This window comes from Bombus affinis, chromosome 3, assembly GCF_024516045.1.
Source record: "Bombus affinis isolate iyBomAffi1 chromosome 3, iyBomAffi1.2, whole genome shotgun sequence".
NCBI classification, from domain to species: domain Eukaryota; kingdom Metazoa; phylum Arthropoda; class Insecta; order Hymenoptera; family Apidae; genus Bombus; species Bombus affinis.
Window position 1 is genome coordinate 8,234,056 of NC_066346.1, and position 25,727 is coordinate 8,259,782.

General features: G+C 37.3%; 1 protein-coding gene across 40 annotated transcripts in view; it reads left to right on the forward strand.

Moving 5' to 3' along the window:
* The window catches only part of LOC126914150 (calcium/calmodulin-dependent protein kinase type II alpha chain), a 157,345-nt gene that overhangs the window by 62,906 nt on the left and 68,712 nt on the right, over positions 1-25,727 (forward strand). For all 40 annotated transcript variants that reach the window (XM_050717703.1, XM_050717719.1, XM_050717688.1 and 37 more), the window contains exons 4-7: positions 19,387-19,441; positions 20,299-20,437; positions 21,554-21,656; positions 24,963-25,141. In XM_050717703.1, coding sequence (XP_050573660.1) covers positions 19,387-19,441; positions 20,299-20,437; positions 21,554-21,656; positions 24,963-25,141 — 476 coding nt within the window. The remainder of the gene's footprint in view (positions 1-19,386; positions 19,442-20,298; positions 20,438-21,553; positions 21,657-24,962; positions 25,142-25,727) is intronic.

Genomic DNA, 25,727 nt, shown 5'->3' on the forward strand with positions numbered 1-25,727 from the left:
GGCTGTCGTAGCGGTCGAAGGTTAATGGACAGTGGGAGCATCTATAAGAAAAGATGCAATTTGTGGCCGCGTGGATAATACGGTTTAGCCGATATTTAGGTACTCAAAGGTCAGCATTCTCCGAACGCGAGCGACGTAGAGCGGGATTACGTTTGGGATTATGGGATCTCGATGTAACCCTCGCCCATTAAACTGCATCAGCTCGTTAACTGTCCTTTCGGTTCACTACTTTCAATGAACCTCATCAGCGAACCGGTCAACGATGGCCTTAGCCTTTGAAATTCTGCGTAAAATTGCGAGCAATCGATGTGCACTTCGAAGGAAAATTCGAGGGCAACGAGAAAGCTAAATTTTCTGGACAATTTACCGCGTTCTTGAATAATTCTTTGATATTTATAGGTGTTAATAATCGTAACGTTCGTGCGGGAAGTATAACGTTGAAAGGTATTCTTGGCGATTAGGGTAGTTTTAGTAATTTTAGTTGGAATATTCATCGAGGTCGTTGATAGCTAACGTTGGAACGATTCAAAAATATGAAAAGATGAGTGTCGTAATAATCGAAATAAAGTCATTGCAAAGATACGTTGAGATTTAAGTATAAAAGTTAGGAAGAACGAGTGTGATTGTAAAAACTTAAAAAGCAAGAAGATGAAGAGCTTGGTTCGAGGAACAGGGGCTACGTCTTTCGAAAAACAAGAAAAGTAACGAGGTAAAAGAAGTTGGAAAAACTAGGTAAAATCTAAGATCCGAAAAAAGAGGCACAGTTGGGATTTGGAAATAAAAACAAGGTAACGAGAAGAAGACGAGAAAAAATGTAGGTTCTAAAAGCGATGAAGATAAACGACGAAAACGAAGAAGAAAAAGAAAGGGAGAAGAACTTGAAAAACATCGCGATAGTTTTAAAAATAAATAAAACGAAGATCAAAGGAAAGAAAGACAAGAACAACGGGACAAAAAGTTTAGAATGTGTTCTGCCAGTTCTACGGTCTATAAAAGATCTAAAGAAAAAATATTATCCCATAGTATGAACGAAACAAGATCGTGATTAAAAATTCCAAACTGTACAAAAAGTAGCCGATAGTTCAAGGGAACTCTGTGTCATCGTGTTCAGCCAGGTGTTTGATAAACTAGAAAGTTAATTCCAACAAAAATTAACCGTTTATTTTAATACCGTCGATAGACTGCTGTGAGTGTGTACCCCCATCGCAGATTTCGAGTTTACTTGTTCCACTGTACTCCTGTCAAACGCACCACGTACACCCCTATGCCAGGGTATTTACGTACTTTGTCTACCAAAGGAAACGTTTCGAGATTCCCTGTCGACTACACAAAATTACTTTGCAACTTAAACACGTAACAAACTCCAAATATATTGCAGTCGACGTTACATTTAAATTATTTAATTTCACAGTTCTTATCGTGTCCATTCTAACAGTACCACGTGCGATATACTTAATCAAACTTATGTATTACGTACATTTAACCTAATTATTATACCATCCACCTATCATTAAATTGTTTAAACGTAATTAGCATATTTACCATATTTACCTATCAGGCTACCGTAATTTCCACAATAATACGCAATGTTGCAAGAAAGCAATTATACCATCTATTATTATAGCAAATAATTATTATTATACCATCTATCCTTTAAATTATTCAAACGCAATTAGCATATTTACGATAGTACCATAATTTCCACAATAATACCCGACATCTTAAGAAAGCAAGAAAAGAGAAAATGCACCTTATCTCGACAATACAAACTTTCCACTATATTACTATCATATTTCACAGAATATTATCATTCCTTGCTACATATGTATACACCTAGAGGAATCGCGAAGAAAAGTCCTCAAAAGCAGTCGCTGTTTATCGTTCATAAATAATATTAATTTACTTGGACGCGAAATTTCTCTAATCTGTACGCTACACAATACTTGAAGATATAAAACATTCCTGATGATATAAAAAAAAATACCGACGAAACTATACGTAGATTATCTCACGAAAATATAAACTTCCCACTATGTCGCTATCATATATTTGGCGGAATATTACTAGACCTTACCATACCCTACACAGAAGTCTTCAAAGGCGTCGTTGTTTAGTGCCGACCCCGATGCTAGTTTAATTCCCGTGGAAAATTAGCATACGTCGGAACATCGCCGTGCAGACTGCGATCGTATATTCTGGGTTTATGCCTTGACGCCACGGCAAACTATACGGTCCGCCACGTACACGCGTGCGGACGAGAACTTCGTCGTGGAAATACAAGTACGAAAGTTCCGCCGGGCCACGTTCGTTTATGGCTACTATAAATCTGACATATGCACGCCGTCTAGGCAGGTCGCCACCTTTCGTGCCACTTGCCCCGCTGTTTTTGAGTTTCGCCTCTTACCTTTTCTTCTCTCTTCTTCTTTTCCCTCCTTCGTGAATCTTATCCAACCAAGGCGATTATCTTTTCCATCCTTTTGATCTCTGGGAGAAGATTTCGTGCGATAATCCGGAAATTCTATCTTTTTTATTTCTTTTTTTCATTGTAAATAATTTCGTCGACCCAAGTCGATTATATTTTGCTATCTAAGCAGGAGTTCAGGTAACAATTCGGGAGATCGTTTTCGAAGACCTGTCGACTGGAAGCATGGGTTGATAGAAGCAGGCAACGTCGTAATGCTTGAAGTGAAGGACACTTGGACAGGTAGATTTAGGGTTCGTATATTTCTGTGCTAGTTCAACCGCGATGACTTAATCCTCGTTGGTTTATTGCCCGCGATAGATCGCCTCTGCTGCTTTGACTTATTTCACTGTGGGGAATAGACGTCATTTTCGATATTTGTAGGAATGTTTGGTTGCAGACAGATACGTACTTGTTAACTATCCCGAAGAATATTATAACCATCGTTTAATCCGAATTCTCCTAATCTAAGCATAAATTGCTCTGCTTATCAATGGCTATTTATAAAGTAGCCTATAACGTTATAGGTATATTTGATATAAAAAGAAAAGTTTGCCCAATTGTGATCACTCGCGATCTACAGCAATTCTCATTTCCATAATAATCGTAAGTGGATGTGTTTAATAAGTTTGGAGTCGTAAAGGGTCGAGAAAATATGGGTTATATCAATCGAAGTTTCAACGGACTGGGAGGCACGTTTGACCTACGAAAGGTTAATCATCGACGTCTACTAAAGAGAATTCAAAAAGTCGGGTAACGAGATTTAAGTTCAGAAGCCCATTGCTCGCCCACGCAGCTTTCTTTCCTTGTAAACTTGAAAATCTGATTTTCGTTCCCTCTTATCGATTTACTTTGCTATTGGGTCAATTGGATTAACGTCCTTTTTCTTCCTTTTCTTCGCTGCTAATCAATTTTCCCACGCATAATTGACTCGACGCATATATATCTGAAAAAGTCGTAATTATTCATTTGTAAATAGAAACTTGATTACGATCCGTCTACCAGAGATTATACAATGGAACTTCTCTAACGGTGGAACAAAAATCGTCACCGTAGATTCAAAAGCCTCGTTCTCAATCTTTCTGCCTCGTGTTAATTCCATTTTCATTGGTATTAACGCCCATCCTCTTCTTTTCCTTTTGTCAATCTCAATTAATCTTTCTCGTATGCAATTAATCCCAATAAATATATTTGAAAAAGTCGTAATTATTCATTTGTAAATAGAAACTTGATTGTGAATCAGGTATCAGAGATTATACGATGGAAATTCTCCGATAGAGTGCGAGAGTCGCGCCGTAGATGCAACAGCCTCGTCCTCGATTCTCTTGTCCCGCGTTAATTTAATTCTTCTCCCTTCTTTTCCAATTTTAACTACTTTTCCCCATACATAATTAATTCTATATGTATCTATACATATATGTACGCTATATATACACATACATACGCTATATACATATAGAATTAATAATACCAATAGAACTAATAATACTACTAATAGTACGCTATATATACACATACATACGCTATATACATATAGAAATAATAATACCAATAGAACTGATAATAGTATATATATAATTAATTATGTATGGGGAAAAATAGTTAAAATGTACATATGTATTTATTATATAGTAAAAAAAATATATATATGAAGAAGTTAGTAGAAATTTCATAGAAACAAACTTGATTATGATCCGCGTATCAGAGTTTATATTATAAATTTTCTAATGGGGTGCAAGAGTCACCACCGTAGATTCAACAACCTCGTCCTCAATGCTCCTGGTTCGCGTTAATTTGCCAAGGAGGGCATAATGAATACGCGCGGGAATTATACGGTGGCGCACTCGAAATCCTCGCTCCTCGACCGCCACGAATGTAAAAACCTCGGGGACACGGCGCTCGAGAGGTTTAAACGTCGAGTGCTGGAAGATCAGGGATAGGAGAAAAAAAAGTCGGGTAACGAGGATGACACAAACTGCGCCACTCGTGCCACGTTTCCATTCGCTCGCGTGCCTCGCGAAGAAGATTCGATTCGACAAGTTTCCGAGTCGAGTTTCCAATTATATGAAAGTTCGTCGTTCAAAACGAGAGGAGTAGAAAAATTCAAAATATCAACGAAATTAAAAGGAGTTTATCGAAAGGATGATACGTAAGGATATCTGGATATCTGGCCACACGGTGTCGTTCGTACAATTTCATGAACGAGTTGCTTCACGCAATTAATTTTCTATATGTACAATACAACGGAATGTCTTTTCGCGTAGAGGAAAAGTTTGGTAAATTTGGTGTTAAGAGTATAACGAAGTTTAGCCTCTGTTTTGAGTTCGCGGATGAAACTTCTTCATGATTTACACGAATCTATACTTTGTCTATAACGTCGATAAATCTGTCAGTTGTTTCACAACGATGCATCGTAATGTGTTTACGCGTTAGCTGCGTACTTTATTAAAAAATAAAATTATTTAAGCATCTTATGACGTGCTTCATACTTGATATTATTATGGAAACTGTATCGAAAGTGCTATTGAAAATTATTAGTATCGAAAATTTCACGAATGTTTCCTTGGTTAATTCAAATGTTTCATATTAATTTTGGAATTGCGATCAACCTGTTAATAACCAAGTATCAAACATACTGCTTGTAACGACCGAAACAGAGAGCTTTGCATTATTTGCAACAAATAAAACCAACGTGTGTATTGTATTTCGTTTATCGCGCTACAAAATCGATATTCATTTTATACATTTCGTCCATGAATGTAAGAGAATTAACGATATTTCAAATTAACCGTAATAAAATAATGATTCGTTCCGTTTCTCGAGGAAAGTAAAGAAATCGGCGAACCGGAAATGGAGGAAGAACGGCCGAGGAACACGGAGAAATATTAACGAGCATAGATGAGAATAGTGTGGTGAACCAATCGTCTCGATATAACTGGATGTACCGCGATTCATTGTTTAATTAGCCGTGCGATTCGTGCTTCCGCGGATAATTGGGCTAGGCGAACGTTTGCGACCACCTGTACGTGTTCGATGCTCCGCAAACGCTTCCGTACGACGATACAGAAAGCGTACGACGTCGCTTCGTTTGTTTCGTCAGCCTTCTCTTTGCACTGTACCCGGTTAATCCGATCGTCTGCCGTTTTGACGATCATTCAATGGGGTTGCACCAGTCAGGAAATTATGCACGCAAGACTGAGTCGATTTGCGAAGATTTTCCGGCTAACAACTGCGAGCTTTCGATGGTCAAGTTCACAAAATTGCATCGGTGATCGAAGTATCGCGAGGAATTTATTCCCCTTGCATCGACTTTCGTGATTCCGAATTCTTTTCGTTTTTTATTCGAACGAGGAAGAAAAGACGGAGGGAATATAAGGGTGAAAGTTAGATTTCTCGAACGTTTTTTTGGTATTTGAAAAATTTCAACAACGCGAAAAATTTATCAGTTCTGTATCATTTTTTGGATTTCGAATTTTTTCTTCTTGCTTGAAATAATAAGAGGGTTGACTTAGATAGAAGAAATATGGAAATTAGGTTTCGTATTAGGATAATTCCTCGGTGTCTGAAATGTGGCAATCAAGTAACATTGGGGTAAATAGCGTTTGTTGGGGCATTACGCCATGATTTCGATTAACTTGAGTCGGTCGTCTCGGAAGCGAAATCCATCCCTTGGGAGTCGATACGAGTCTTCTGATTTACGTTATTGACCATTATCGTTCGCGTGTTGCACGTACCGCGATATTACTGGAAATTAGTCGTACGTGAACCAGTGTTCGTTAAACGATTCGATTTTACGATGGTTGTTGTTACAGGGACAAATGCGAGCCGAATAATCAAAACTTTTCATTTTGTGTCGGTCGATATTTTACAGTTGAAACATTACCTGATATTGTTAGAACTTTCGTAGAATATTAATCCACATAAAATCTGTCACCTGTGTTTAACAAATTTACAATCTTCCTCAACTATGTTCTACTACTGTCAAAATCGTCGAAGTTTTCTTTTAGCCACTCAGTTGGTATAAAAGTCACAAAAATAGGTAAAAAATAGGAAAATCACAAAATAGGTAAAAAATAGACGTCCGTGATATTTTATAAAATTTTCAATTGCAAAAACAGATTTCGTATAAAAAATCGCATAGTCAACGTCCGTGTAAATCGTCACTATTCTACTTGAAACAGATCTAAAAATTTCATCGCGATTGTTACTCTGTTTACGCGACTGTTAATGACATTCGAGAAGCATCGAATATTTCCGCGTTTCTCGCGAACAACAAGATTTAGTAGAACCGCACGTGCAACGCGATTGGTACAATGTCAACCTTGAACCGGCCCCGGTTCTTCTACTAGTAGCGTTACGACGAAATGCGGCTAACATCTGGGTACCAGCCAATCGGTATCGTCACTGTGGGGAAAATTTTTGGCTCGACGTGCCAAGTAAGGCTCGAAATGCGACTGCATTTCTGCCGGATCGACGTCCAGGGAATTTCCCGACACGTTTCGACGATGCAACCTCTCGCGAAGAGGTGACGAGCCACGTTCGAATTTTATCAACTTCGAGACGTACACGTACAGTTGAGGACAAAAAGAAATTGTCACGATAAGTAATAGGAAAACGCAATCACGATTTTGTATGGAAAAATTCTAATTGACAAGGACGATTATATTATGAGTAGATACGATACAGATATCTGTTATCTACACGATAAAAAAATGTTCAATACGAGAAAGTTATTATCAATGAGTGTAGTTATTGTACGGAAATATGAATTTTAATCCTTTCCTTGTGCTGTGATTTTCCTACGAATTTTCTTTATAATATAATAGTACTTTTTATTTTTGTAATTTACGAAGTAGTAGTATTTGTTAATGCTCAAAAGCTTAGAGATTTTTTTCGAATCTAAACTTTCTCGAGTTAAACATTTTCCATTGATTTCAATTGCATTCGTTTCTCCCCTGAATCTCTCATTGATCAGAATACAGACAATAATATAATATATAAAAAAAGCAAGAATACTGAACGAAACGATATAATAACTAAAAATATATCGATATCGAAAAAAACATAACGTTGCGTACAGGTCTATAATGCTATATCAAACATCAATACACCATCGACATCTCTTGTTCGAGCTCGTTTCACTCGTTAGCCGAATGAGAACATTGGAACAAAACAAACGAACGAAAGGAAGAAAAAATCATACAGAACAGAGGAAACGAGAGGGGAGAAAAAAGTGGATAAAAGTTTCTCGGTTGTCAGTCAAGGAACACGGTAGGGCCAATTTATGTTTTTATTATTCGATTGAATGGAAGGGAAACTAACTGGTTATGGTAGATATAGGGGGAAATGCGAGCGTTCAGGAGAGGACACAGTCGAACGAGTATCACGCTGGTGTCGTTCTTTTATTCGTTTGTAAACGAATTTCATTGATCATCCCTGTCACGAATTCTTGTGACGATGTACGACGAGCGACGACGAACGTGTAACCAACTGAGCATTGGCTGGAACCGAAATTATTCGTGTCTCGTTCCTGAAACACGATTCCATTCACAGGATAATCATTTTTTCTTTGACGCGGGGATTGCTCGTGAGAAACAGCGTTCGACTTTGCCTGCCGAGAAAATGTAACAATTTTCATTTGTTTTTTCTACCTTTGTATCTCTTCTCTTCTACCAAAAAAAAAGAAAAAATAAAATAAGAGAAAAAGAAATTATCGTTCGATTATGATTGTTTTATTGAATGGATTAGAACGAATTAAAAGATGAAATTGCAAGTGATTGAGTTAATAAAAAGTAATATGGGTTTCGTGGATGTGATAGCAAATTAATTTCGTATGAGATCGTTTTATTTAATTGATTATACTTGATGATGTGCACGAGTACATCAGGTGGATTAATGAATTTAGTGTCTCTATAAGCAATATTCAAATCTCATTTATGAACCGTATAATGTAAATTTAGTTATCGAAACAGCGTTTGTTATTCGACTAAATTTGCCCGGCAGTGAATTTTCAGCTAACTTTGGGATTACGCGAACAAAGATGATATTTCAATGTGTCGAAAGTAGAAATGTATATTTACCTTGTTCGTGGGAACTCAATTTTTTGCTTTCACGGATCAATTTCTTTTTTTTTCTCTTAATCTTTTATTTCTAGTTTTTAGTTTCAACGTTTCCTTTCTAATTTGAATATTTTATTTTACCGTACGCGCCTTCCTGTATAAAACTTGAAAATTTCTTAGAGATAAATAGGGTTATCTCGTCTTATTGAATATTCATCCGATATGATACGTATTTTGTAAGCAACAACGTTCGTTAAAAACTTTTTCATATTACAGCATAATTCGTTTACATATAGATACATGCATAAAACGTAAAGTAACGACGCTCTCACGACACACCATTCCCCTAGGCACATTTGTTGTAATTAGTATTCATTAGATCAGCTTCTGTTGAATATTTATCGCAGAATTGTCGCATTGCGGTTAATCAATAGCTACTTAAACAGATTTCTGTAATGTCGTTACCAAACTTATAAATATCATCCACAGGCCGATGCTATAATTGTATAAATATACCTGTTACATCAACACTGTTCAACCATCTTCAACGATCTGTAAAATGTTCTATCCTAACTATATCGCTTTTCTTAAAATATATTTTTCACCTATTAATCAAGAAGGATGAATTACTTGCCAATTTCCTTAAGCATAATAATTTCTTTATTTAAGGGTCTCCTTATTTTTTGACATATCGTTTCGTCGCAGCTTTCATAGCTTTTTTCTTAGATATATCAATAGCTTGTATCGATCTTTATAAAACTTTTCGACAAGAAAAATATTTCATTCCGTCTAAGAGTCAATTTGTAGAGTCATCGTAAGAACATCTTAATAAGAAAAACGAAAGATTCGATAGTCTCTTTCATTTCGAAGAACAACATCAACAAAGTTTCCTGATTTTACCTGATAAAACATTCAAAGAGCATAGAAGAAAACATTCTAGAAAAGATAAAGTACGCTATTCTCGAATTACTCTATTCTTGATCTACATACGAACGTGTAAATACGTTAAAAACATATATCCTAAAAACTCCAGAGTCTGATCGACGCCAGCGATCAAAGATACGGTTATTTCATTTTGTGGATTGTGTCACGATATCTTCGCGACTGAAATCATATAGTTCGCCGTAATTTCGTACAAATTCAATTAAACGCTTGTCCACCATGTTCCTTTTCTATCGTTGACCGCAATCTTGATCGCTAGCAAACCGACGCCACAGTGGTCTGTCTATCAATAATCTAACGGGACAAAAGTCCAAAATCATGACCCATCCGAAATGAATGAATCTTTGATACACCGTGAGTTACCGAAATAGAGATATCGGAATGACATAGCTGTAACTTTATATGTATTTCATGAAAATGACGATCGGTTGTCAGAGATCGATCGTCAGAGTACGTCAGCGTCAGCTGTATATCAGAAATGCTCGATAGTATCATGATTTAAATTGTTGGCGTTTTGAATGACAGAATACAGAGGTACAAGCAGGTAGTAAATCAAACTTAGGCCATGAGCATTCTAATTTCCAAGAAATAGAAATAAAAATCGTCGGGGAAGCTCTAGCTATTTAGGAAGCTCGTGGCACTTGAACTGTTTTACGCTGTTTTGTTCTGTTCTTTATTCTTTACGCTGAATATACCGACAAGTCATAATTGCAAATATTTGCAACTCTACGCGATTTTGTAGTTTCGTCTTAGGAACAAAAATCGAAACCAGAATTTGAATTTTCGTTTTAAAACACCTCTTCTGGGGGTCGAGAGGTAAAAGTTTCAAGAGCGGTGAGGCAACGCCGATAGGGTTTTTCAAACGATTAACAAATATTCCCACTTAACTGATGATTTACGTACGACCTGCGACTTTTGATCCGCTGGATTGTTGAAGTGGACGCAACGGTCAACAAATTTTCATTCACTTGACCGACCCGCCTACTATGAATGCTCTCATTGAATTACATGTAAGCGATTTTAACCGACGTCTGACTTGACGCGATCTCACCGTACCACAAGTCAAGCTTAGTTTGTGAAAAAGTTTGTAAGAAAGAAAAAAGAAAAGAAAAGAAGAAGAGGAACTGTCGTTGATCGTTTATCTCGCGCGTTTGTCTATTCTCTCATTGCGTTCGTTCTAACGAAGGCTGATCGGCGTCGTCTCATCATACATATACCGAGCGTGAATCTTTCGAAGCGGGCCGAGATAGCGTGCCGGAAGTAGCGTAGATCAATACTCGGTGTGCCTCCTTCGTATATTTGCCTCGACGACCTCTTTTGTCGTTGGCAATTTTCCTTCTCGCCTTGAGGGATCGAGTCTCTCCGTCAAATCGAGAACCAGCTAGGAAATCTCGTTCGGGAATCTCGTGATGTATTTCCCGATCGTGGCCGGGAAGAAAATCTTCCGGAAAGTTAGCGCCGGTCGAACTCGCCGTTTCGAAGAAATCACCTCTCTTCTATGAGCTTTTGGAGGACTTCCAAAAAATTTCGAATCGTTGATTCGTAGAATCCCTCGATATCTTAGATGGGAATTTTCTTCTCGCTTGGAACGCGAATTTCCTGCTCGACTACCTGGAATCTTTATTATTTCGCAACCGCTCGAGGAGAGACTTTCCTTTCTCTTTCTGCGATGTCTAATTTTATATCAATTTTCAATGGAAATTTAGGGGAAACTTGAGAATTGAAATTGAACATACGTTCAACGAAGGATTAAGGGATATTGTTTATTTATGTTATCGTTAAGGGATGTTACGAGACGATAGATAGCTCGTATTGTTTAAGAATAAGAGTTGCTTTGGTACTCGGAGTAAATGATGGATCGAACTCGTAGCGATTGATGATCGTGCAAAGGCTTAGAAGACTCGAATTTGATAGAGACGATAGTTGGTTCTGAAGCGTTTAATGCATGTTTTAGTACAAGAATTTCGACGTTGGAGCAAAGTTCAGCTCTTGCAGGAATAACGTCAGCAGCGCTGTTTAAATTTATTTGACAGGTTGAAAATGGAAGGATCGATCAAGAATAGTGGTATATGCATTCCTGAACAAGATATATTTATTTCCAAACGAATTAAAAATTGTAGTCCGAATTTTAGATGCCATCTAATTCAGGAATTCGCTTACGTACAGTCCCTACACCTTTTAACAATTACATTTCCAACATCCAACTATCAATAAGTTGCAGTATTTAATTTAAAAGTTATTTGTAAATGTAGTTCCTTTCAGAATTCTCGATAATATCGTACACAAGAATTCCTCCTAGAACCAACCTTCTCGGTATGCTCTAATTTAAAAATATCCACCATATATCACCCTTTATAACTACCATAATCCCTTTCAACGAACAATAAAAAATTCCTTTCCCTTATTTACTTGGATGACATGGTTCTCCTTGAACGATAGGCCCAAGTTGAATGGAAACAACTGTTAAGGGAGGCTGGGATGAATTAGAAAGCGATATCGAGACGCGTCGCCGACAAAAGTCACGGGGTTTGTTAAATCGGTCGAGTCGATTCCATAATTCATAAGGGGCCAAGGGTTTCTTTTATTCATCGTACGGCTCTATCCATTGGCTAGACGTGACCGATGAATTACTACGTCCTCTTCCCGTTTCCATCATGGCGTGCACCGGCTTACGTCCGTTCCAGTCAACAAGTGATACCTATCGATCCTCCTCGAACCTTTCTCTGTTCTCCCTTCGCTCAGTTTCAGCCTCCCCTTCTCTGTCGTTTACTGGCCTGGCTGCCACCTCGATTCATGTTTCTTCGCCTTTTCCTCTCCGCACCGTGGCTCGTCTTCTCCACGACCGTTGCCATCCCAACACACGACGTCCCTCGATTTTTCTTCCTTGCAATTCGAACAGCAACCCACTGGATGCCATCGTGTGTTTTTCTTCCCTTTTCATTCGGCCGTTAATCTTCTGTATGTGCGCCATCGGAGAAATGCGAGGAACGTACACGGCTGCAAATTTGAGGGAACGATGGTAAGATATTGTTACGAATTTAAGTATCTTTCGAAGAATTTCTTCCTAAATGGACGGTGAATAAAATTCCACGATGCTCTTTTTTGCTATGATCTTTTTTCTTTGTTACGTTATAGAATATTATCTCGTGTGAATGTTAATATACAGTGATTAAAAGAAATATTATCGTGCGTCATATGTTATTTAGTAACGGATCATAGCCCGATTATTGCACACGTATACGTGAAAATCAAATAAATATAGCTTAAAGAAATACACGAGCCATATCGAGACTCCATTTACACCGCAAGTCTGCAGAAGGTAGATTTAAACGAAACGGTATTTCCAAGAAAAAAGTCGAGGCGGTCAGCGTAGCAGTTGACACGATTAAGCATACGAACAGGTCCGAACAACTATACCTCGAACGTACACTGGAAAGATATTATTTATAAAAAATATAAAAGACCAAATAGAAAAGATATTACTTCTCCTCGTGTTCTTAGAGGGCTCATGAGAACTGATAGTTCCAAGCAACAGACGATAATTAATTCGTCGTTAAGTCAAATTATTAACCACTTAAGACTTTTTTAAGGAAAGTAACGTCGCGTATTTTCCATTGATCTGCAAACGGTAGCGCGTAAAGATTAATACATTGGGCATAATTACGGTTATGCCCAAACCTCTGGAATTTACGTTGAATTCCTTCAATAAGAGAATCGTATTTCTTGCATGCTTGGTTCCATATTATCGAGGCGTTTTGCAGACGAGATCGAACCGGAATAACATACAGAAATTCAATGGTTGAGATAAATTGGAAATTATCTGAAAACCGCTTCACAATTGCCGAAGTTCTCATGACACGTCTAACAACGTAATGACGATGTTTAGAGAAGCGTAGATCCGACATGAAGTATATGCCAAGTCTTTAATTACATCGTCTTCGACCAAAGCATTACGATCAAGATTATACGGGAACATAATACAACTGTCAGATCGCGAGAACCTCATGATATAATATTTAGCATAGTTTAGAAACATTCTGGCAGCTCTACACCAATCGATAAACTCATCTAACACCGACTGCGACTAAAGTAGCTTTGCTATAACAAGGAAACGTCTTATGGATCTGCAAGTCGTCCGCGTATAAAAGAAATTCACGGTAATCAAAAATATTCACAAAGATGTCCTTATTTTCTGACGAAGCTTTCTACCAGGTTCTACGTTTCACGTTTATAGTAGGAAATTTTTATGGTGGGAAGTATGAAGACACATACATGAAACTAATTAATCAGATCCGAATGTTACAATAAATTCGATAGCGTGTCAATGCTTTTTGTAGACTCTGTATATAATTAAATACTTGTAGCATATATTTGACGAGGAATATAGAATATAGAAGAAACTGCAGCAAAAGTGTCCAAATATAGCATAAGGCGATAAAAAGAATCATTTATTAAGAGGACGTTGATCACTGCAAATTTGTCGTGCTAGAGAGTTTGAAAATAACGGAGGAATTTGACATTTCACACGTCGCCAGACGTGATAACCGATAATTCCAACGGATGATAAATCTCGGACGAGACAGTCATGACATTTCGGTGGAAGTTTAATGCCAAAGGCGATGAAAGTTCAACAACGGAAACGAAATCGCGAAAACGCGTAGCCTCGCGACTCGCTGCGTCAAGGTGTGGCTTCTAGGATCGATACTAACGCCAGTTACTCTCGTCTCTCCTTCTCTTTGCCAAGATTAACGCTCTCTGCTGCTCTTTCAATTGTCCAAATCGACCGTTCACTCACGTCTCTGTTAACCATTTCCGGTGAACTGGCCGTGAATGGACGAAACCGGCATTGTTATTTAATACACGTGTTTTCGATAGCGCATTGTGTGACATTAAGGTCTTATCTTGCCATCTAATTCCTGTGTTTGTAACTTAAACTAACGTAATCGAAGCTTTACGGATCTTCTTGTAGATTACGCGGATCTTTTTGTGGATTTTATGGATAACGAGATATTGAATTTATTTTGAAATTCGTAGCTTATTAAGAGAAAAGTCTTTGTATCGTTCAATCGGTAAATTTGAACCGATTTAAAAAATTGTGATGCTATATTAGAAATATAAAAAGCTGTTCGTCAAGATGTCTTCGAAACGATAAATTCCAAACAGGAAAATATATTTAGATTCAGAAGCACTGAATTAACTTGAACCATCTTACTGTTCATTCTTCCAATCCATTTACGTAATCATTGAATTCAAGAAGATTTAATGACCGGAACTACTTTGAGCAGATAGCCGCTTTAGAAACAGACGAATCGAACTTTTCTGTTCCAACTATTCAACAATCTCGTTCAATCCATTTTGCTCGATATGATACGAATAAAATCACAGCTATAATATAACACAATAGCCAAAGGAAAAACAATCAGAAAATAATACCAATAAATATTCCAACAATTGCCTATATTTAAAAATGAAAATTATAGCATATCTCGGAAAAATCTACGAACAAATTTGTTTCGTCCGAGAAGCAAAGAATGCTACAAGCTTCCGAACGCGTGTACAAATAAATTCGAAATATCTTTCCGTCACAATATGTCCGAGTAAAATTCCACCGTACGTACCTATCCACGTTAAACCTAAAAATCTATCTGTTGAGAATTGTGGATCTTAGTCGCCGAAATAAATATGTAGGAACACTCACATTACACGTAGAAATGATATTAAAATAGTTTCATATTTATTTAATATGTGATTTACAAGATATTCGTGGATACCATTACACGTGTCTCAGCAATCTTTTCATCTCACCATCTTTTCACCACCATGCGTACGGAACAGTTGTATTCTTCCGTTCTACGAGACACTGCGCACGCACGTACTCCCACACACACTCATCCTCATATATGTGTAACAGTACTACGCGGCTAATCCAATACAACACACACAATTACATATATCTCGATACTATCATTCGGCTTCGAGTTGCATCTACCTCGCGAATCGCATGCATCGCCTAACCATCTCTGGTGCCTCGATAGCATTTATCGCTGTGAATGACAAGCGATAGTTCGAAAAATTACCTCGATTCGAATCCTGCACATTCTACCATCTCCCTTCTCTTTCGTCGATAAAAATTCCCATAATAACGGCCCGGCTCTAGCTTCTGATCTCCGGCACCCTCTTGATCCTTATTGGATCGGTCGAGGGTTTCAAAAAGCGGGAAAATAGGCTTCTCATCTTTCTCGTTCGTGCTTTGATCGGTTTGAGGATCATTTGAAAAGGATGAAGGACGAAGGATATCTGGCGTCTGAACCGCTGTCTCGTCCCTTCTGGATATCTCTTCCATTTTCATTAAATTCCGCATCTGGTTCCTCCAACCCGTGTCGAATCGTGACACTCGTCGAGTTCTGCCAAGATCTCTTCTCGGCGTATAGATACAAAGATCGAATTTATAGCCGATACAACTGTGGATTTTGTAGTTTCCATATCTGTGCGAGTATCGAGGGATGAAATTTCCTTATTGCTGTTTTCCGGGATTTTGAATTTGGCAAGGAAATTGTCCGAAAGGGTTTGGACGTATAAATCGTGAAACAGGATTTATTAAACTTAGTAATTTAGTAGGCAAACTTTTTTAGCTTTTTTTGTTATTGACTATTCGGTAAGCAAACCTTGCAGAAGTTTTAATTGATCCTGAAACGCGAAGGTTTATCGTGTAAAATAAAATACGTAATATAAAAGTACGATAAATTTGCCGTTGTATTTACTTAAAAGATATTTCGATTCACGCGTTCGATCGTCGATGTAAAAGAAAACAGCGCAAAAAGAAATGTAATATAAATCTGCGATGAATTTATTCGTTATCATATTTATTTAAAAGATTAACTTAAAAGATTAAATCATTCAAGAATAAGTAGAAAAACTTATCTGAACGAATTTACATGTATGTGCAATTTTAATAAAAATGTAGATTCGTATTTTAATCTACCGATTTTTTCAGCGATATAATTGTTACATATAGAAGATCATCCTTCATCGAACACGTATAACGCATTCCGAAAATTTCTAAATTCCGTCGATACTCGTAGATTGTTTGCTTGTGTTATGAGCCACCATCATAAATAGTCGTGTTGCCACCCACACGGCGCCAATTTTTTGGCCGTCTACTTGGTATTTATAGGGAACTCGACGCGAAGCGCCGTCTGTGTTTGCATGCAGGATTGCATGATTCTACTTCGATCGCGTTTAGGCGAGAGTCCGCTGTTTATTGAAATATTCTTTGATATTCCTAAAATCTTCCTTGGCCAAACTCTTCAATCAATCGTTAAAATAGTCCAGATATGCTTATTACTGTTACTAAAGGCGGATTGCAAGGTAATTTTATTATATTTTATGATATATACAGCGTACATGATGTTTACATTACTCAACATCTTTTGAAATAGATAGACTGTTTCTGAAAATTGGCTAGTTCAATTCGTACGTTTAATCTAAATACGAGTTCTATATTATTGCAGAAACTTACATAAATTCTCCTCAAAAAGAAAAAGAAAGCTTTCAACGTTTTACTCAATATTCGAAAGTAGAAGAATTTTTCAATTTTCAAAGAACTGTCGTTACGTGTATGAAGAGTTATATTTCACCAAAAACTCTGCAAGAAAAGACAACTCTTTGTAAACAAAGTTCTACGTTCTATTCGATAATAAAATGCTTCAATTCATTTTAACTGGAGAAAATGTAAAAAGTAATCTCGCGTATTTCGTTGAAAAGTTTCGTTTCAAAGAAAACTCATTTTACCTGATAACAAAATTTCTCGATGTTTAAAGAAGAGAACAAAATGAAGAAAATGTTCCTCGAGGTTTCACCACGATATCCTGAAGCTGTTTTCTGTATAAGATAACGTTCTACGGTGGTAGACGTAGGATTTTCGCGTGGACTCGCTTTCAGTTGACATTAATTAAGGCCGATTCGACGGGCACCATTGGTTTGTATCGCGAGAAACGTCTCTTCGTTGACCCTAATGAACGTCGTGATCGAGCAAACTGTCGCGGATGCAAATGATACTCGAACCGTGTGCACGCGTATCGATCTTCAGTTCAGTTTGCATGTCACGACCGAATATTCTCGCGCTTAAATAATTCCTCGTTACTCCATCCTGTCTAAAACGTTTCCACGTTTCCCATCCAAAGCCTTTATATTCCCTACGCTCGTCTAAAACTCTTAATTGCAACGTTTCATACGTTTCAGCTTGTCCGTTCATTTTCCAGGAACGCCGAATAGTATTTTCAAAGCGGAAAAATATGACGAAATTAACGAACAAATATACGAAGGAATATCCTGGTTGATAGTATTTTCAAGGCAGAAAAATACGCTGAAATTAATGAAAAAATACACGAAGGAACATTCCGGTCGACTAGAAAGCAATGGAAATAGAAAGAGGAGGAAAATGGAAAGAAACAAAGAGATACGGTCGAATGAAAGGCTAATTGGACTTCTGAAACGTAGTTAATATGTTGACTTTGTGAATTTAGGATCTGGCTCGACATTTATTGCAAGAGGAAAGAGGAAGAGGCGAATTGGACAAATTTTTATAGCGATCTATGTAAAACACAATTATCTTTGTAAAATTCTAGTACATCGCAACAGTATAAAACATCTTTTTATCGGAAGTTTGTCGATTTAAATATTGTGTTGTTGGAATTTCTACGTTTTTGCTATCGAGGCACAACGTGTCTAATTAGTATTAATATTTTCAATCGAGTTTTGTATTTTATTGCGTTGGTTTAGATTTTACAAAATTTTCCCACTTTCACCTTACCCTTAATTTCTTGATCTAACTTTGCTAGAAGAAGGTTTAGGAAATAGCAATAGTATATAACAGTTTTATAGGACTCTTTATAAAAGCTGCGTTAATATCGTGTGAGATTTTGACTTCAAAATGAATAATAGATACTAATCATGCTTTTATAATATTATACTAGTACCTTAATGTACTTCACCAAAGGGTGAAATAAATCCCCGTTTCTTCAATTGCATTCGCAAATATATGAATTTGCATAAACATCCGCTGTCTAATTACAACTAATAAAAATCCTGCAAGCGTTAAACGAACAAAATCTAACGAAAATTTGAGCATACAAATGGCGGTAGTTTCCATGGAACGCGTTGCAAGGGTAAAGGTGCAATTTGTCCAGCGACCATGAAAATCGTTTGCACGATATCGCGACAATTTTCCTTCCACATTTTCAATCGTCTCGCGACTGCGATCGTCTCCGGTTTTAGGCGATGAATCTCGGCCCACGAGGAGAGATCGAGCCTCTTCTTCTACTTTCACCATCCTCTCTTTATCTTTGTCAGAATTTGATGCTTGTTTCGCGAACAGTTGAGTAAGAAGTTCCGCGAAAATATCGCGGAATCGAGGAAAGCCGAGATTATCGTCTCTCTGTATTAAAGTCTCTCCTTTTGCGCCCCGAAACTGTGTTTATGGCTTTTAATGGCGAAATGAGGATGGAGTGGAAAATGTTTTTCTATCTTTTCTTTTTCTGCCGAGCGTACGATTGTTACTTCTCGTTTGAAAAGCTTTGTAGGGAAACGTTTCGGGAATATCGTTGGAAATATCGAAATAGCAACTAATGGTAGGTTATTTAAAATTATTAAAATATTGTTACAATCACCTGTTGATTGTTCATTTATTTATTTTGGTTAGAATAAATAATAAACAAAGAATTCACGCTGCGTTCGAAATTGTGGCAGAAGATTTCCTTTTTAAATCACTGGAATATCAAACATTATGGTCTGTAATATCGTAGTAAAATGAAAATACATCGGTATATGTATAGTTGAAACTAGCTTTCTACGATATTTAAATTTATTGCTACTTTTAACAAGAAAGCACGATATTAACTCGTTATAATCTTATTTCTGTTATAGTGAGATTACACGACAGCATACAGGAGGAAAACCACCATTACCTCGTCTTTGACCTGTAAGTAAATACCGCTTATACACGTACAACAACGATATAATGCTTCTAAAATTCAATTTTGTTTAATCAATGTAATTTTAAAGCTTCCTACTAGGAATTTTAGTTCGTAAATAAGGACATTTTTCTTTTTAGAGAATATTTCTTATTCGCGTTGAAGAGAAATATTCTATATTCTAAGAATGATTTGTCTCTTTCGAAAATTTCTAACCGGTGATCAACGACTTAGTTTGTACGAAAGCTCAACCTAACTTGCAACAACACTATCGATGATTAAATGCTTCATCAGAGAATCCGTAACATAATTAGAATTCAGAATTCATTCGGAACATTAAACTTACCCTAACGTCTACAGCATTCACCCTTGCTTCCTTTATTCTTGCGACTTTGTTCGGTAATTGTTAATTTGTTCCAGTCACCGACTAATTATTCGAACGATCTGCCCTCGTGAATTTAAATCAACCTCGATTTGCATATTAATGAGCTCGCATGGTCGCGAGGTATCGATGTTCCGCGGTGAAAACTACCACGGCAGGTTATTTAATTGCCAGCTTGATCGATATTCTTTGCGAGTCTTTGGAATTTTTATGCTTCTAGTGAATATCGATATTTTCCAAATTTCCCATTTTTTCATATTTCGTCTCTAAATTTATTTCTGTGAATTTTTTTACGATACCTGATTAATCATCAAATTGCTTCGCATCTCGACTCTTCAATTTCCTAATATCTGATCCACCGATATTCGATCGTCTTTCGAAATCGACCTTCTTAATTTTGCCACTCTCCAAAATTTCCTCCTCGATTCGACTAATATCTTTGAAGACGAAGATTCGAAGAGATACCGGATATGTTATTTTCAGAGTAACCGGCGGCGAACTGTTCGAGGATATCGTGGCGCGAGAATTCTACAGCGAAGCGGACGCGTCTCATTGTATCCAACAAATCCTGGAAAGCGTTCACCACTGCCATCACAATGGAGTTGTGCACAGGGACCTGAAAGTACGTAGAGAAGCGAATGTTACGGACGAACTAGCGCCATGCTTGAGAGGGTCCAGTACATTGGCAATGCAAAGGTTTAGTCTGTTTAACCGAACATTTTCAGATAAAGATTTAGGGCTCGATAGTCGATGGGACATTAAGTGGTTTGTTGGTTAAAAAAAGAAAAAAAAATATATAATGTAAACGAGAGTAAGCGGCTAGGAAAAGGTAAAATAGGAATACGTAGAAAAAGGAACAGCAATTTTAATCAGTTTCACAGTCAATTTTTCTAAATATCATAATAAGCCTTCGAAATGAACGGTACAGCAAATTTGAGTAAATTCCAGGTTTAAGTTTCTGAATTTTTACGTTCGGCTATTATTTCAACGGCCGACACGAATCAAGTCTGCAGAGCGTAATAGTATAATTTTTCCTTTCCCTACTTAATTTCGCAACTTTCTTCGGAGCAATTCTTTGGAAGTTATTGGCACGAGAATATTTGAATAGATTCAAAGCTTGACGCGTGTACCAATTTCACGTTTAATCGTCGTTTAAAACATCGTTTCACAGAAAGTGATATTTTGTACGTGCAATATCTTCATTTTCTCCTTTCTCCAAATCGAATAATATTTCCCATAATGAAATCGGTGACAGAAGGATTTTTCCGCATCTGGAAAACTCCCGAATTTCGCGTTAGAACATCGCTTAAATCGTCGCGTTGAGCGTTAGATTTAGGACGCATTCGTCATCATGGGCGAATTTCGTGCGGAAAATTTTTGAATCGTAAAGGGGGAAAAAGAGGAAATTAATTCGACTAGAGACGAGAGGAAGGACACGAAAAAACAGGGTGGATAAGGGAAGAAAATACGTAAAAAGAAACGCGAGAACACGGCCGTAGGAAAAGTGGCGTTTCGTGGAAACCGAAAGAGTGGGAGAGGAATAAAAAAAGAAAGGAAAAGATGAGAGTGAAAAGCAGCGCAGTGTAGAAGGTAGAGCCGCAATGTGTGTCAAGCATGCACGTATATATCTCCTGTTAATGGATCAACCTACAGCATGGCCGCGTAAAAATGCAGGACAACGGCAACGGTTTGTGCGAAGAGTGAGCAGGAATGTCGACGAGTCTGCTTCCTGTTGCAGCCCGAAAATTTACTCCTCGCAAGTAAGGCGAAGGGCGCGGCTGTGAAATTAGCGGACTTCGGATTGGCGATCGAGGTGCAGGGTGAAGCACAGGCATGGTTCGGTAAGTCTATATTGTTTCTTTTTCCTTTCTGTATTTTTATATTATATTTCCTTCGGCAAATATTCGTTTCTCTCGAAACTCTGAAAACAACTCGAACACAGTGGCGGATAAAAGAAAGTTAAAAATTTAATACACTATGGGTTTCAATAATTTCAGCACTAAACATCTTTTACCATGTTGGTAACATTCTATGGTATATATTGTATTTATTCACTGTTCCTATTGAATATAAATCCATTTTGTAAAATTATTTTATGTCTTCTTATATTTCTTATTTTATAAACTTTCTTTTGTCCGCCAACTGTAAGAAAATTATTTATGAAGAAAGTGAAAGACGTATTGAAAATTGTTGCCGAAGGCATTTTTATGCGCCATAAAATCGTCAAAATTATCAATTAGAAATCGTTAATAGGAAAAATAAACGGCTACCTTTTCGTACATACCGCGAACACGACCGACATCGTAGAAACACTATCTTTAATTATAGAGCAAAGAAAGAAAGTAAAGAAAAATGATGGAGAAGCTCGTTGATAGTTTGACGAATTAACATTTGCACTTGCGCGATGATAAATAGATGAGTTGGAAAAGTAAATTTTCGTCTTCCCCTCCAATGATCTCTCATCATATCTTTCGCTCGAAATTCTACGTTTCTTTTCTTCTATTCGTTTTTCTCCACCGTTTCTACGCTCTCGCGATTTAAATCCGGCCGTCGACATTTCCATTCATTTCCCCCTATTTTCCGGGGATTCTTCATCCTTCTTTCGGCTCTTTCTCGTGTCGACGCGCGTCGTACATCGTATAGAAGGAACCCAGTGCATTTATGTACGGGCGTGTCACGTCAGAACTGGCTGGTTCGACCGGCTGTTCCCGTTTGTTTTTACTCGGGGAGAAACTCCGTTGAAGTTCGCCCGGTGCTATTGGAAAAGTTTCCGCGTTTTCGCAGGCAAAATAGATTTCTCCCTCTTCAGAGATTTTCCGTATTGTGTTTGCGGTCAAAGAACCACTCCGCTCCGGATCCAAACCGGAAACCTGGCTCTCGCCCTCTGAAATTCCTTCATATTGTTCCTCGAGATTGAATGTTGTTTTTTCTTCCTCTCTCGCTAACAATCCAGCCAGATTGAGGCCTGTCCGCTCTGCTTGAAATTGTTTTCCATGCGCGCACCCTTTTGCAAATTTTTGAAAGGGGTTGAAATACATGAATATGTTCGTGCATGTGTTTTTTAGGCGTGAAAAAATATATCCCAGTAGGTTGTTCTATTTTTGTGGTTGTGTTATTGTTAGACGTGTTATTGGAGATTCGAATATGCGTATACTATAGGAGAAACGTAATTTATTTGAGGATGGTTATTTTTACTAAAAATTTTACAAGGGGGTTGTTATCAAAGTGTAAATAAATATTATTGTGGTGAAACGATTCTTTTAAAGATAATTTTTCTTCGATAATACAATCCTTCCTATTCATAATCTTTTAGTATGCTATCAATGGGTATAAAACGTAGAATTGAAAAACAACGTTTTTTTCAGAGCTTCTTGGAATTACAATCTGAGAATGTAAGAAATTACATTTCGTGTCTTAATCTTGTTTTTATGAGCATAATTCTTCTTGCGCATAAATTTAACTAATAAAGTTCGATTAAACAAGACAGTTCTTTGAACTGGCTTGTCCAAATATTCACCTCTTCTTCGTTTTTCGATCAGATCCATTTCTCGTCTAAATATTTTCGCTTCTTTTCTTGATTCTTTAATTTCGCCCCGTACTTTGATCTCAAATACGTTCTCCAAATTGTTCAAATTAAATGGGATTATAACGACTCATCTTAACGCGTATCCCATTCGTCGGCGATCCGTTTCAAATATCACCGTGCAACAACTTAAAGCTCTTGGACTTCTCGTCCATATATTCAACAGGTAGAGCGTTAAAATAACGTTCGCATTGGAAGAAACGACAACGCAACAAGCACATTCGCCTTCATAAAAATAGTATCACCAGCAAACGATATCATTTTGATGGCTGGAGTCTGCGGAACAGCGTTCACCACTTTCCATCATCGACTGTCTATCGAACGACCGGCTTCAAACACGCTGACGTTCGTTTCCGTCCTCGAAAAGCCGATACCACGAAATTCCTTCGACACTGTGACTTTGGTCGAGGCCGTGGTTTCCGTATCTTCGTCGTCAAACGCGCGAAATTCGAAACTTCAGTCGTCGAGAGTTCCAAGACGTCATAATGGTCGAGTAGTAGATACTCGAGCCAAACGTAGATAGTGGCGAGATTAGCTTCGATCTTCTCCACTCTGTGCAAGAAATTACCATCCATTTACCTCGGTTCTGAATCAAGTTTTCTGACGATATCTGACATTTTAAAGAGCTCGTAAGCTCTTTTCTGTTATGTCGTGAAACTTCTTATTTCTTTGTGAAGTTTCACGAAAGTTACCTCAAAGAAAAGTCAATAGATAGAAATTTCGGGAATTTTAAGTTTACGAAATTCGCCAATGTTATTTGGTTCGAAAAAGAACACCTTTTACGGTAGAATAATTTTCTGAAGATAAAGTGTTCGTGAGATATCGTCATCGATTTGGCCCCTTGCGAGAGAATTCTTTTAAATTTTTACATATATTTCCAGTACTGAAAATGAAGATTTCCTTCGTAGTTCTAGAAAATTTCTAGTAATTCTATGTACTAATTCTACGAAGCTTACGGTAAAAGTAAAGACTTTAAGAACTTCGAATTCATAAAATCTTCGATCTTGTTCCTTTCCAGATATTACAAAGAAACTTCTTTCAGTATAAAATAATAGTTCGAGGGAAAAAATTAAAAGCTTCATCGAGGATTTTCGTAAAACGAAATACGAATGTTTACGATTAATCTTTTGTTAAAAATGTAAAAATTCGCCTTATAAGAATAACCTTCTAAACGTAGAAAATTTGTGTGCAAAAATGTATGCATATGTTTATTTATTTTAGCCTGATTGCCTAGAAATTGGCTTCACATAAATTACGTACATAAATCGTAACTAAAACATAAAAACATAAAACATGAACTTACAAATAACTGCGATGAAATAAAAATACCTCAATTCTTTGGTTATTTCCCTTCTATTTCGAAATATTTTATACAAATATTCTCTCTGTTATATTACATTCATCCATTCCGCTATTCGTCGCTTATCAAAAATTTGTGAATTAATCGTTTAAATATAGAAATTGAATGAAAACGCAGAAACGTGTTAATTGCCGCATCCGATGTTTTAATGCAAAATATAGATAAAATTTCTCTCGAGAATGACCAGAAATAATTTTTGTCAAGGTTTCGCCGGGACGCCCGGTTACCTCAGCCCGGAAGTACTCAAGAAAGAACCATACGGCAAGCCAGTCGACATCTGGGCGTGCGGTGTCATTCTTTACATCCTCCTGGTCGGTTATCCGCCATTCTGGGACGAGGATCAGCATCGATTGTACGCGCAGATCAAGGCCGGATCATACGACGTAAGAACAATCTATTTATGCTATTTTCATCTCGGTTTCCTGGCCAATCTTCCTGCAGTTCGATCGATCAATTTATTTATTCAAGCTAAACCTTCATGAAAATCCTTCACCCTGTCGAGGGATTTGGAAAAATTTTCGGCTAAAGATCGATCGATCGTGTACGAAAACGCTTGATTGCTTTCTACATTTTTTATTCGATCGTAGATTGTTTTCTGGATTAGAAGGATTGCGCTTCGCGCCCTAAATTGTATTCTTTTCGTTTAAATTTGATTGAATTAGTTCAATTCATCGTAATTATAAATTCAATCTACTGCCATTTATTCTTTGGATTAGTCGTTCGTTTAAGTTAAACTAGAAATAATATAAAAAATAATTGTGGTTTATTTTCGTTCGATGAAAAACCTTTCTGTCTATTCCTCAATCTCGCAGTGATCCTCATTTTTTAATATTTCGATCTCGGTTTCGTTCTTACTAAAAACGAAACTTTTAATACTCAAACAAACGTTCACGATAAATTTGGAATAATACAGCACATATATCACTACGCTTCTTTATTTTATCGGAATTCGAGAAGTTTCCTAACGAT